Source organism: Mustelus asterias, chromosome 27 (genome assembly GCF_964213995.1).
Source record: "Mustelus asterias chromosome 27, sMusAst1.hap1.1, whole genome shotgun sequence".
Lineage (NCBI taxonomy): Eukaryota > Metazoa > Chordata > Chondrichthyes > Carcharhiniformes > Triakidae > Mustelus > Mustelus asterias.
Genome location: NC_135827.1, coordinates 37,062,898 through 37,076,373, shown reverse-complemented (window position 1 = coordinate 37,076,373; position 13,476 = coordinate 37,062,898). Strand labels below are relative to the sequence as shown.

The 13,476-nt window shown below is 46.8% G+C and overlaps 1 protein-coding gene across 4 annotated transcripts in view; it reads left to right on the top strand.

Annotated features, from left to right (window-relative positions):
- Positions 1–13,476, top strand: part of LOC144479953 (transmembrane protease serine 4-like) — a 77,058-nt gene that overhangs the window by 15,032 nt on the left and 48,550 nt on the right. For 2 of the 4 annotated variants that reach the window (XM_078199039.1, XM_078199038.1), the window contains exon 2: positions 4,970–5,034. In XM_078199039.1, coding sequence (XP_078055165.1) covers positions 4,984–5,034 — 51 coding nt within the window. In that variant the 5' untranslated portion in view covers positions 4,970–4,983. Of the gene's footprint in view, positions 1–4,969; positions 5,035–9,375; positions 9,569–13,476 lie in introns of those variants that run through there. The other 2 variants (XM_078199043.1, XM_078199041.1) reach the window with 2 other exon arrangements.

Below are 13,476 nucleotides of genomic sequence, written 5' to 3'. Positions count from 1 at the left end.
AAGCGACATGTGGACGACCTTTTTCACCCAGCGAGTTGTTGGAATCTGGAAATGTGCTGCCTGGGAGTGTGGAGGAAGAACTAGATTGTTATTTGTAATGGAAGAACGTACAGGGACATGGGAAGAAGGCGGGAGAATGGCACTAAATAAATTGCTCATTTAGAAAGCTAGTGCAGACACAATGGGCTGAATGGCCACCACTCTGTAACAATTCCGTAATTCAGCCCGGTTTATTTAAACAGAGTTGTGGTAATTGCTATCAAATTAAAACTTGGACCCATGAAGCATGTGTAGGAGAATCCAGTGGGACTTATTAAAACTGATGAAAATGGGAAGGTTTTTGAAGGCTATCAATCCTTATTTCTATCCACACTTATTTCTGCAGGTAGTTCTGGTCACCATGTTATTATGAAAATGGTATGGGGGCATTGGAGAGGGTGCAGAGAAGATTTACCAAGATGATTCCTGAAAAGTTTGGGTTGTATCAGAAAAGGATTCACAGGCTGGGTCTCTCCTCTTCAACTAAGGAGTCTGAGGGTGACTTTGCGGAGACCTTTAAAAATCTGAAAGGTTTTGATAGAGTGGAGATAGAGAGAATGCTTCCTCTTATGGGGAAGAGGCTGTGAATATGAGGTAGTCACCAAGAAATCTTTACCCAAAAGTATGGTGAGAATGTGGGGTCTCTCAACCACAGAGGCGGCACGGTAGCACAGTAGTTAGCACTGCTGCTTCACAGCTCCAGGGACCTGGGTTCGATTCCCGGCTTGGGTCACTGTCTGTGTGGAGTTTGCACATTCTTCCTGTGTCTGCGTGGGTTTCCTCCGGGTGCTCCAGTTTCCTCCCACAGTCCAAAGATGTGCAGGCTAGGTTAATTGGCCATGCTAAATTGCCCCTTAGTGTCCCGGGATGCGTAACTTAGAGGGATTAGCAGGTAAATATGTGGGGATAGGGTCTGGGTGGGATTGTGGTCGGTGCAGACTCGATGGGCCGAATGGCCTCTTTCTGCACTGTAGGGTTTCTATGATTCAGAGAGTAGTTGGAGTGAATAGCATAGATGCATTTTGAGGGAGAAGGGAATCGAGTATTAGGATACAGGGCGGCACGGTGGCACAGTGGTTAGTACTGCTGCTTCACAGCTCCAGGGTCCCGGGTTCGATTCCCGGCTCGGGTCACTGTCTGTGTGGAGTTTGCACATTCTCCTCGTGTCTGCGTGGGTTTCCTCCGGGTGCTCCGGTTTCCTCCCACAGTCCAAAGATGTGCGGGTTAGGTTGATTGGCCAGGTTAAAAATTGTCCCTTAGAGTCCTGAGATGCGTAGGTTAGAGGGATTAGCGGGTAAATGTGTGGGGGTAGGGCCTGGGTGGGATTGTGGTCGGTGCAGACTCGATGGGCCGAATGGCCTCCTTCTGCACTGTAGGGTTTCTATGATTCTATGATTCTATGATTCTATGATAGTAGAGTTAGATGAAGAAAGATGGGAAGAGGCTTGAGTGGAGCATAAATATAGGCATGGAGTGGATGGGTCGAATGGCCTGTCTATGTATTTACTCGAGAAATGCATAAGAACGCATTGTCAGAAAGAGGAGGTAGCTAAAAGAGTCAATTTGATTAAGTTGTGTTGATGGTATGTGATGGGATTCTCTTATCGATCGGTGAGTACCACCCTACGGATTACTGAGTCCATAAAACATAGGAGCAAAATTAGGCCACTTGGCCCATCGAGTCTGCTCCGCCATTCAATCATGGCTGATATTTTTCTCATCCCCATTCTCCTGCCTTTTCTCCATAACCCCTGATCCCCTTATTAATCGAGAACCTATCTATCTCTGTCTTAAAGACACTCAATGACCTGGCCTCCAAAACCAACTGCAGCAAAGAGTTCCACAGATTCACCACTCTCTGGCTGAAAAATTCCTCCTCATCTCTGTTTTAAAGAATCGTCCCTTTAGCCTGAGGTTGTGCCCTCTGGTTCTAGTTTTTCCTACCAGTGGAAACATCCTTTCCACGTCCACTCTATCCAGGCCTCGCAGTATCCTGTAAGTTTCAATAAGATCCCCTCCTCATCCTTCTAAACTCCAGCGAATACAGACCCAGAGACAAGACAGGTTACAGTCTGAATTCCTAATTTATAGCGTTCTCAGCTGGGGGTGGGGGTGTGGGGGGAGCGGGGGGCGGTGGTGGAGTCGGTGTGTGGATAGGAGGGTGAGATTGGTATGGGTTGGGCTGTAGGAGGTGATAGGGTTCTCAATTTCAGGTGTGCATAATTCTGGAGATTTCATCATGTCAATTCTTGCCTCCAAATGCCCCCCCCCCCCCCCCCACCCCCGCACCAGCCCCCACCACCCCCGCACCAGCCCCCACCTCCATGCAAACTCTCTATCTCTGTGCCTGTCTATCCTCATGGTGTCTTGCCCAATCAGAACGCAAACTGACCATGGATTACCCAAGTGGCAGTTCCTTGATTGTGAAGCAGCTTTTTCTCCCTCTGTCTGTCTGTCTGTCTGTCTGTCTGTCTGTGTCTGTCTGTCTGTCTGACGGCACAGGTGCTCTTAACTAATAAACAACAATATTCAAAGAAATTCATTAGAGTGCTGGGGATTGGGTGTTCATTCTTGGGGAGAATCGAAGAGAACCCTGGAGATATGGAACCTTAAACAGTGAGACCAATTACTGCATCATTTATCGCCACTCCATTGTGATTAACAGTAAAGCCTTGGGGTAAAGTGTACCAAGGTTTATAGAGTGTAGGATTACAACAATCAACAAAGTCGGGGCAAGAACTGCGGTGAGATACTTGAGGAGAATAAAACGAGGCACAGGAAGATGGAAAGCCTCTGCAGGTTGTCAATGTTAGTGAAATTGCAGTGATCGATGTTTCAGCCCCGTCCACCCTTCCCCAGGACGGGGGGGGATATGATCGATGGACGGTATTTAAAAGGGCAATGTGACAGAAGGGATGTAGTGGGGAAGAATAGAGAATATCTACTCTGAGTTCAGACACGTCTGCAGCAAAAACAATTGTGGACGGACCGGTTTCGTGTGCTGTTGACAAGGAAGTGGCGTTAACTCTTTCAATGCTGTCGCTGACTGGGTTCCCTCTCTCTCTCTCTCTCTCTCTCTCTTTCCATGTTGTTACCCAGCACAATTCAAAGCTGTTTCTAACCGCGGATCACTTTGTGCCAGAGAGGGGCGAGGGGAGGGTGTATGGGTTGCTAACACCCTTCACGGTGGCACAGTGGTTGGCACTACTGCCTCACAGCGCTAGGGACCCGGATTCGATTCCTGGCTTGGGTCTCTGTCAGTGTGGAGTTTGCACATTCTCCCCGAGTCTGTGTGGGTTTCCTCCGGGTGCTCTGGTTTCCTCCCACAGTCCGAAAGACGTGCTAGTTAGATGCATTGGCTGTGTTAAATTCTCCCTCAGTGTACCTGAACAGGTGGCGACCAAGGGATTTTCACAGTAACTTCATTGCAGTGTTAATGTAAGCCTATTTGTGACACTAATAAATAAACTTTAGCTTTAACTTCACGTAACTTCAGATCTCAGTTTCAGTATGACACTGTGTCAATGTGTAAAGTGCAATCCTTGGGAATGTGCTAAATCCAACTTTAACCACTTGCAGCCGGGATTCATCGCAAATTCCAGCATCGCCCAATGCAACTGTCCTCATGACTTACACGGTGATGAAGCCTTGGTCACATTTGAACTACATTGATTAGAATCCAGCCCGTAACTTCCTCCCCTGCATCCGTTTTTTTAAAGTGAGACTTGCATTCCTATATCGCCTTTTCTAATGGCAACATGTCTCAAAAACACTTCACAACCAATGAAGCATTTTTGAAGCATAGTGACTGTTGTTATGTAGGAAATATTGCAGCTAATTTACACACGGTAAACTCCCACAAACAGCAAGAGTCCCATTGTCTAGTTAGTGATGGCGATTGAGGGATTATCAATGACCCCACGCACCCCAGAGGTCCACCTTGTTCTGTCGGGAAAAAGATATAAAAGTCTGAGGACACTTACCAACCGACTTAAAAACAACAACTTCTTCCCTGCTGCCATTAGACTTTTGGATGGACCTACTTCGCACTAACTTGATTTTTCTCTACGCCCTAGCTATGACTGCAACAACACATTCTGCACACTCTCCTTTCCTTCTCTATGTATGGTATGCTTTGTCTGCACAGCAGCAATGGTCAGCACTGCTGCCTCACAGCACCAGGGACCTGGGTTCAATTCTCGGCTCGGGTCACTGTCTGTGTGGGGTTTGCACGTTTCCCTATGTCTGCGTGGGTTTCTTCCGGGTGCTCCGGTTTTCTCCCACAGTCCAAAGATGTGTGCGTTAGGTGGATTGGCCATGCTAAATTGCCCCTTAGCGTCGGGGGGACTAGCTAGAGTAAATATGGTTATAGGGATAGGGCCTGGGTGGGATTGTGGTTGGTACAGACTCGATGGGCTGAATAGCCTCCTGCACTGTCGGGATTCTCAAATGACAGCGCGCAAGAAACAATACTTTTCACTGTATACTAATATATGTGACAATAAATCAAATCAAATAAATATTGGCCAGGATACTGGGGCGAGCTCCCTGATTCTTCTTTGAAGTAGTGTTGTGGGATCTCTTGCGCCCTTCTAAGAGGGTAGATGGGAGGCTTGGTTTAACCTCTAATTCAAAAGGTGGCACCTCCAACAGTGCAGCAGTCCCTCGGTACTGCACAGCGAGTGTCAGTCTGAATATTGTGTGGTTCCTCAAAGCCGCAAAGCTCCTGACTCAGAGTTGGGAATGCTGCCCAATGATCCATAACAGACCCCGAAGTGGTTGTGCAACTGGCTGTACTTGTTCTATGTATAGACCGTCTACATGTGTGCGTCATGCACATAGATCTGTGGAATCCTGCTCTGTTGTTTCACATCACAATCACACTGCACTGGATTTTTGTAGATCAGCTGACTTTACTCGATCCTTACAGACTGAGCACTTCCGATGCTCCAAACAGTTTCCGTAGCAGCAACAATGGTTAAAAAGTCCCGAAAGGTAAGAGAAGTTTCTCGTTCGTTTTTCTGTCTCCCCCCCACACCTGCCCCACCTCACAGATTGGATTGTTTCGTTGATTCTTTTTTAAATTTAGCCCAAGTCTATCGGAACACAAACCCTGGAAGGCAAACTGGGACATGTCTTGGTTCTGGATCACTTGCAAGGTGTTCTGTGTTTGTCTTCTGGATTGCTGCTGTTGTAATGTAAACGTGTTTTAAAACTGTTTGCGCTTTCGGGAGGATGTGAAGGGTGCAGAAAGATCTCTGGGAACGGCTCCACAGCTCAGTTGCTTGGATGAACTGGGGTCGTGTTTCTGAGGCAAGAGACGGTGGAGAGGAGATTTGATAAAGGCGTTCAAAATTGTGAGGGGCCCTGACAGGAGATGGAGGGAGACTGTTCTTGATGGCCGAATGTTTGAGAAGAGTACACAGGTTTAAAGTAAAAATCAAAGCAAAATACTGCGGATGCTGGAAACTGAAACAAAAACAGAAAATGCTGGAATATTTCAGCAGGTCTGACAGTGTCTGTGGAGAGAGAATGGAGCCAACGTTTCGAGACCCTTCATCGCTCTGTCATCCAGATTTGAGGTGAATTTGATGCACTGTCTGAGAGTGGAGGACACAGTAAGAGGTTTAACAACACCAGGTTAAAGTCCAACAGGTTTATTTGGTAGCAAAAGCCACACAAGCTTTCGGAGCCCCAAGCCCCAAGGGGCTTTCGGGAGGACTCGATGAGCCCCAAGGGGCTTGGGGCTCCGAAAGCTTGTGTGGCTTTTGCTACCAAATAAACCTGTTGGACTTTAACCTGGTGTTGTCAAACTTCTTACTGTGTTTACCCCAGTCCAACTCCGGCATCTCCACATCATGAGAGTGGAGGAGGCAGAGTCAATCGTAACTTTCAAAAATAAGTTGGAAAAGTACCAAAGGAGTGAGAAATTTGTAGGGGAAAGGGGGTTAGGGGTTGGGAGTGGGGCTAACTGTGTTGCTCTTGGAGAGAGCCAGTGCAGACATGATAGGCCGAATGGTCCTATCATGATGGGTCCGAATGGTTGTGATATTTCAAAGTTCCTTGGATTCTGGTAAGGTCCCGGTGGATTGGAAACACGCTAATGTGACACCCCTATTCAATAAAGGAGAGAGGCAAAAAGTAGGAAACTAGAGGCCAGTGACCTTGACCTCTGTGGTGGGGAATTTGCTGGAATCAATTATTAAGGGAGAGAAGGCTGAGCATTTGGAAAGACAAAGCTCAATCCACCATTCTCAACATGGATTTATGAAGGGAAAGTCATGCCTGACAAACTTGCTCAAATTCTTTGAGGACATAACCAGCAAGGTGGATAGAGGGGAACCTGTGGATGTGGTATATCTAGATTTCCAGAAGGTGTTTGACAAGGTGCCGCGTAAAAGACTGATCCAGAAGGCGGGATCGCAGGGGGTTGGGGGTAGAGTACTGGATTGGATTGAGGATTGGCTGAATGACAGAAAGCAGAGGGTCGGGATAAATGGGTCCTTCTCTGGCTGGCGAAATGTAACTAGCGGGGTGCCGCAGGGGTCAGTCCTCGGACCTCAACTGTTTACAGTCTAGATAAATGATCTGCAAGCAGGGACAGAGTGTAACAGAGCAAAATTTGCGGATGATACTAAAATAGGTGGGAAAGCAGGCAGTGAAGAGGATATAAAGATTCTACAGACGGATATAGGTAGGCAAGGAGACTGGGCCAAAATTTGACAGATGGAGTTTAATGTGGATAAGTACATAAATGGAAAGCAGATTCAAAATGTGTCTGGGCAGAGGGATCTGGGTGTCTTTCTTCATGGATCACAGAAAGTCAGTACTCAGGCGCAGCATGTAACAAAAAAGGCAAATGGGATATTGGCATTTATTGAAAGGAGCTGGAGTATAAGAGGAGAGAAATGTTGTTGCAATTGTATAGGGTGTTGGTGAGACCACACCTGGAGTACTGTGTCCAGTTTTGGTCTCCTTTGTTTGAGGAAGGATGTGGAGGCATTGGGGGCCGTTCAGAGCAGGTTCACCAGATTGATTCCGGGGATGAAAGGGTTGACGTATGAGGAGAGATTAAAAAGTTTGGGCTTGTACTCACTGGAGTTTAGAAGGATGAGGGGGATCTGATGGAGGTATATAAAATTTTGAAAGGGATTGATAAAGTAAATGTAGACCAAATGTTTCCTGTTATGGGGCCATTTCGAACGAGAGGTCACAGGTATAGGTTGAGAGGCGGTAGATTTAAAACTGAGATAAGGAGGAACTACTACTCGCAGAGGGTGGTGAATTTGTGGAACTCACTGCTCCATAGGCGGTGGAGTCTGAATCGTTGAATGGTTTCAAGAGCGAGATAGATATATTTCTGATAAAGAGGGGTTTGGGGAACAGGTGGGGAGGTGGATTTGAGACCAAGGACAGATCAGCCATGATCTGATTGAATGGCGGAGCAGGCTCGAAGGGCTGAATTTGCCTACTTCTGCTCCCAATTCCTAAGTTCCTATGGTCCCCTGCCGTAACAATGCTATAAAAGCATCTCCGGCCCAGTTTCCACCACGTATGAAAAGTCAAGAGTAACAGCAGTCGGGCTGGCAGCAATTGTTTCCTCATCGGTTTGTTGGGTAACCCTTTGTCTCAGTCCACATTCTACCCCTTTCATCTTGCTGAATCCCCAAGCCTTGCTTACCTGTCTCAGATCTGAACTCCAGGTACGTAAGTGATGGAGGGTGGGCCGCACAGACTCCCCTTGTGGTTTCTGCGTTTCCATTCCTACAGCAGCAGAGTGTGATCCTGTTCTCAGCCACGCTAGGACTGCACCTGCACACTCTGAAGGACAGATACCAATCGCTGCATCACTGGTGGCATGGTAGCACAGTGGTTAGCACTGCTGCCTCACAGATCCAGGGACCCAGGGTTTGGGTCATTGTTTGTGCGGAGTCTGCACGTTCTTCCCGTGTCTGCGTGGGTTTCCTCCCACAGTCCAAAAGACGTGCTGGTTAGGGGCATCAGCCGTGCTAAATTCTCCCTCAGTGTACCTGAACAGGTGCCAGAGCATGGCGACTAGGGGGATTTTCACAGTAACTTCATTGCAGTGTTAATGTCAGCTTACTTGTGACACTAATAAATACATTTTTAAAATGGTGATCAAGAGTTGGAACACTGGCTGATTTTATTTTTCTTTCATTTTCTCCAAAGATGTGCGGGTTAGGTGGATTGATGATGTTAAATTGCACTTAGTGTCCTGAGATGTGTAGGTTAGGGGAATTAGCAGGGGTGGCATGGTGGCACAGTGGTTAGCACTGCTGCCTCACAGCGCCAGGGTTCGGGGTTCGATTCCCGGCTTGGGTCACTGTCTGAGTGGAGTTTGCACATTCTCCCCGTGTCTGCGTGGGTTTCCTCCGGGTGCTCCGATTTCCTCCCACAGTTTGAAAGATGTGCTGGTTAGGTGCCAGAGTGTGGCGACTGGGGGAATTTCACAGTAACTTCATTGCAGTGTTAATGTAAGCCTTACTTGTGACTAATAAATAAACTTTAAACATGTGGAGTTACGGGAAAGGGTCAGAGTGCGTTCGTCTGTCGGAGAGTTGGTGCAGACTCGATGGGCTGAATGGCTTCCTTCTGCACTGTGGGGATTCTACGATTCTCCCTTCTTCTCCCCTCACCTACCCCACTGCCCCACCCTGGATGGGTACTGAGACTAAAGTCCCAACACTGATCCAATCGTTACTCAGCAAGCTATCAAGCTCGTAACCGGTTTCTGGCAGTGCTCTCGGAGTTGAGCACAAAACTCAAGGCTGATATTGCAGTGCGTTACTACGAGAGTGCTGCACTGTCGCAGGTGCTGTCTTTCTGATGAGATGTTCATAGGATCATAGGAATCCCTACAGTGCAGAAGGAGGCCATTCAGCCCATTATGCCTGCACCGACAACAATCCCACCCAGGCCCTATTCCCATTGGACCCAAGTCCTGCTCAGGTAGAAGATCCTATGGCACTATTTCAAAGAAAATAAGGCTCATTCTCCTCAATGCCCGTGCCAACATTCATCCCTCATTTAACATAACGTGAAAACAAATAATCTGGGCATTATCACTTTGCTGTCTGTGGGAGATTGCTGAGTTCACAATGGCTGCCACACTCCCTACATCACTTCAGTGACTGCACTTCAAAAAGTATCTAATTGGCTGTAAAGTGCGTTGAGATGTACTGCGGGTATGAAATTTGATACATGAATGATTTTCTTTTTTAATTAATCTGCTAATCAGTATAGCTGTACTGTCAGGGGAGTGACGCCCAAGATATTTTCTCTGTGAGATAGGCGGGACAGTGACTAATCCAGGATAATAGCGGAAGTTGGGAACTAGCACAAACGCTACCAGTGACCAGCCGAGAGGGATAGCAGACTAATGTTCTGGGCGTGGGCCCGACATTGAAAACTGGCACTCTGGAGACAGGTTCAAACAGAACAGGAAAAACAGGCAAACTGAACAGGTGAAAGAATGGGGGAAAGGGGAGAATGCCTGTTTGAAAGATAGGTGAGTCTAAGCTTGGTCTGTACTGGTGTCGTCCCAATAACTGGTGCCGTATGCTGTCTATATAATGTTCACTGATATTCCTGAGGCCAATTTAAATTCTGCACTTTTTAAACCCATGGATCAGTGTTCGTAATCTCTGAGAAACGCCAGGAATACTCGTGTTTATCTAACGAATGAAGTACTTTTTGATGGGTAGTTACTACTGCAATGTAGGAAATGCAACAATTTGTACACAGCAAGCTCTCTCAAATAGCAATGCGATTTAAATATAGAACATAGAACATAGAACAGTACAGCACAGAACAGGCCCTTCGGCCCACGATGTTGTACCGACCTTCATCTGAAACCAAGATCAAGCTATCCCACTCCCTACCATCCTGGTGTGCTCCATGTGCCTATCCAATAACCGCTTAAATGTTCCTAAAGTGTCTGACTCCACTATCACTGCAGGCAGTCCATTCCACACCCCAACCACTCTCTGCGTGAAGAACCTACCTCTGATATCCTTCCTATATCTCCCACCATGAACCCTATAGTTATGCCCCCTCGTAATAGCTCCATCCACCCGAGGAAATAGTCTTTGAACGTTCACTCTATCTATCCCCTTCATCATTTTATAAACCTCTATTAAGTCTCCCCTCAATCTCCTCCGCTCCAGAGAGAACAGCCCCAGCTCCCTCAACCTTTCCTCATAAGACCGACACTCCAAACCAGGCAGCATCCTGGTAAATCTCCTCTGCACTCATTCCAGCGCTTCCACATCCTTCTTATAGTGAGGTGACCAGAACTGCACGCAATATTCCAAATGCGGTCTCACCAAGGTCCTGTACAGTTGCAGCATAACCCCACGGCTCTTAAACTCCAACCCCCTGTTAATAAAAGCTAACACACTATATGCCTTCTTCACAGCTCTATCCACTTGAGTGGCAACCTTTAGAGATCTGTGGATATGGACCCCAAGATCTCTCTGTTCCTCCACAGTCTTCAGAACCCTACCTTTGACCCTGTAATCCACATTTAAATTAGTCCTACCAAAATGAATCACCTCACATTTATCAGGGTTAAACTCCATTTGCCATTTTTCAGCCCAGCTTTGCATCCTATCTATGTCTCTTTGCAGCCTACAACAGCCCTCCACCTCATCCACTACTCCACCAATCTTGGTGTCATCAGCAAATTTACTGATCCACCCTTCAGCCCCCTCCTCTAAGTCATTAATAAAAATCACAAAGAGCAGAGGACCAAGCACCGATCCCTGCGGCACTCCGCTAGCAACTTGCCTCCAGTCCGAAAATTTTCCATCCACCACCACCCTCTGTCTTCGATCAGACAGCCAGTTACCTATCCAATCGGCCAACTTTCCCTCTATCCCACACCTCCTTACTTTCATCATAAGCCGACCATGGGGGACCTTATCAAACGCCTTACTAAAATCCATGTATATGACATCAACCGCCCTACCTTCATCAACACACCTAGTTACCTCCTCAAAAAATTCTATCAAATTTGTGAGGCACGATTTGCCCTTCACAAATCCGTGCTGACTATCCCGGATTAATCCGCATCTTTCTAAATGGTCGTAAATCCCATCCCTAAGGACCTTTTCCATCAATTTACCAACCACCGAAGTCAGACTAACCGGTCTATAATTACCAGGGTCATTTCTATTCCCTTTCTTAAACAGAGGAACAACATTTGCCACTCTCCAGTCCTCTGGCACCATCCCCGTGGACAGCGAGGACCCAAAGATCAAAGCCAAAGGCTCTGCAATCTCATCCCTCGCCTCCCAAAGAATCCTAGGATACATTTCATCAGGCCCAGGGGACTTATCGACCTTCAGTTTATTATAAATATAAATATTATAAATATAAAATGCTAATCTGTGTTTTGCTGGTTGAAGGATAAGCATTGACCAGGGAGCATTCTCCTGCTTTTCGTAATAGTAAGGAGTCTAATAATAGTCTAATAATAGTAATAATAAGAGTCATAATAGTGTCCGGGGGTTTCTTATGCCCCTCTGAGAGGGTGGACTCGGTTTACTGTCTCATCTTTTTAAAAAAAGACCTGGGCCTCCAACAGTGCAGCACTCCCTCAGTATTGCACTGGAGCATCTGAACTTGAACCAAGAACCTTCTGAGACGAGTCCTACCAACCCAGCCATCGCTGACAGCCACGGACTCGAGTTGCATTTGGTGCGGCACGGTGGCACAATGGTTCACACTGCTGCCTCACAACTACAAGGTCCTGGGTCCGATTCCTGGTTTGGGTCACTGTCTGTGTTGAGTCTGCATGTTCTCCCCGTGTCTGCGTGGGTTTCCTCCGGGTGCTCCGGTTTCCTCCCATAGTCCAAAGATGTGCAGGTTAGATGCATTGGCTGTGCTAAATTGCCCCTTAGTGTCCCGGGATGCGTAGGTTAGAGGGATTAGCGAGGTAAATATGTGGGGTTACAGGGGTAGGACCTAGGTGGGATTGTTGTCTGTGCAGACTCAATGGGCAGAATGGCCTCCTCCTGCACTGTAGGGATTCTATGATTCAGCTATACATTGACCTTCAACCCCCTCCCTTCCAAATGGACATGAATCACCCAGTGGCACGCTTTGATTAATACAAGAGTTCTCCCTGTATCATGGACATTTTCTAGCCTTCAGTTAACATCGCTGGAGCAGATTATCTGGTGACTTATTGTGGGATCTTGCTGTGTGTGTATTGACTGCCACCTACCACACGTAAAAATAGTGACTATAGTTCAAGAAGGTGCTGTAATATCTGTGGTGAGGTTTTGGGAGCACTGGAAGTTACAAAGAATGTTATGCAAGTTCCTGCTTGCTTGCTCTCTTTCACCCTCTCTCATGTGTTACGACCCCTCTTACTCACTGTCTCCCTCTCTCCTTTAGCTGTCTCTCTCTTGACTTTGAACCTCTGAGCTCAGGTTGATATATCTGAACGTCAGCTCCTGTCGCTGTCTCGTCGCTTGTTAAGTGTGCGGTTTAAAGTAAATTAGATTTGATGCTTTTTAAAAAAAGTCCTGATTCTACATGTTGTGTAGAAGTACTGTTCTGTGCAGTACATTATACGGTGGCACTGTGGTTAGCACTGCTTCCTCACAGCGCCAGGGACCCGGGTTCAATTGTCAGCTTGGGTCACTGTCTTTGCAGAGTCTGCACGTTCTCCTCATGTCTGCGTGGGTTTCCTCTTCGTGCTCCGGTTTCCTCCCACAGTCCGAAAGACGTGCTGGTTAGGTGCACTGGCCATGCTAAATTCTCCCTCAGTGTACCCGAACAGGCGCCAAAGTGTGGGGACTAGGGGATTATCACTGTAACTTCAATGCAGTGACTACTTGTGACTAATAAATAAACTTTGCACAAGGAGGAGCTGGAAGGGTTAACCAAAGAGTCTATTTGGTTATCAGGTCTGTCAGCATCGAAAAAACAAAAGCTTGCGTTTCAGGGGAAACCCAAAACATGAAGTTCTGTTTTGCGTTTTAGAAATGACTAGTTGTCATGTGCTGGGTTACCCCAAACCCAAACCCAAACAAATGGGCGACTCTTAAAGAAGCACCACTGACAGGAGGGATAAAGACCACGACAAAAAAAAAGCCATCAAACTAAATAACATTTATATAGGGATTTTTAATATAGTAAAACATTCCAAGATGCTGTTGTCAAAGAAAATTTGTTACTGAGTGACACAAGGAAATATTAAGACAGTTGATAGAAACTTAGTCGAAGAATTGGCAGTGCCCCAAAGGAAGAAAGGGAAGTGGAGATGTTTAGGGAGCGAATGTCAGAGTTTAGGATTTGGGCAACTTGAGGCATGACCCACTTGTGATATCGACAGGTTGATCTATCTGAGGTAAAGCTCAATCTCGCTGCCTTGGCATTTCCCCAGCCTGCACTGTAGGATATATA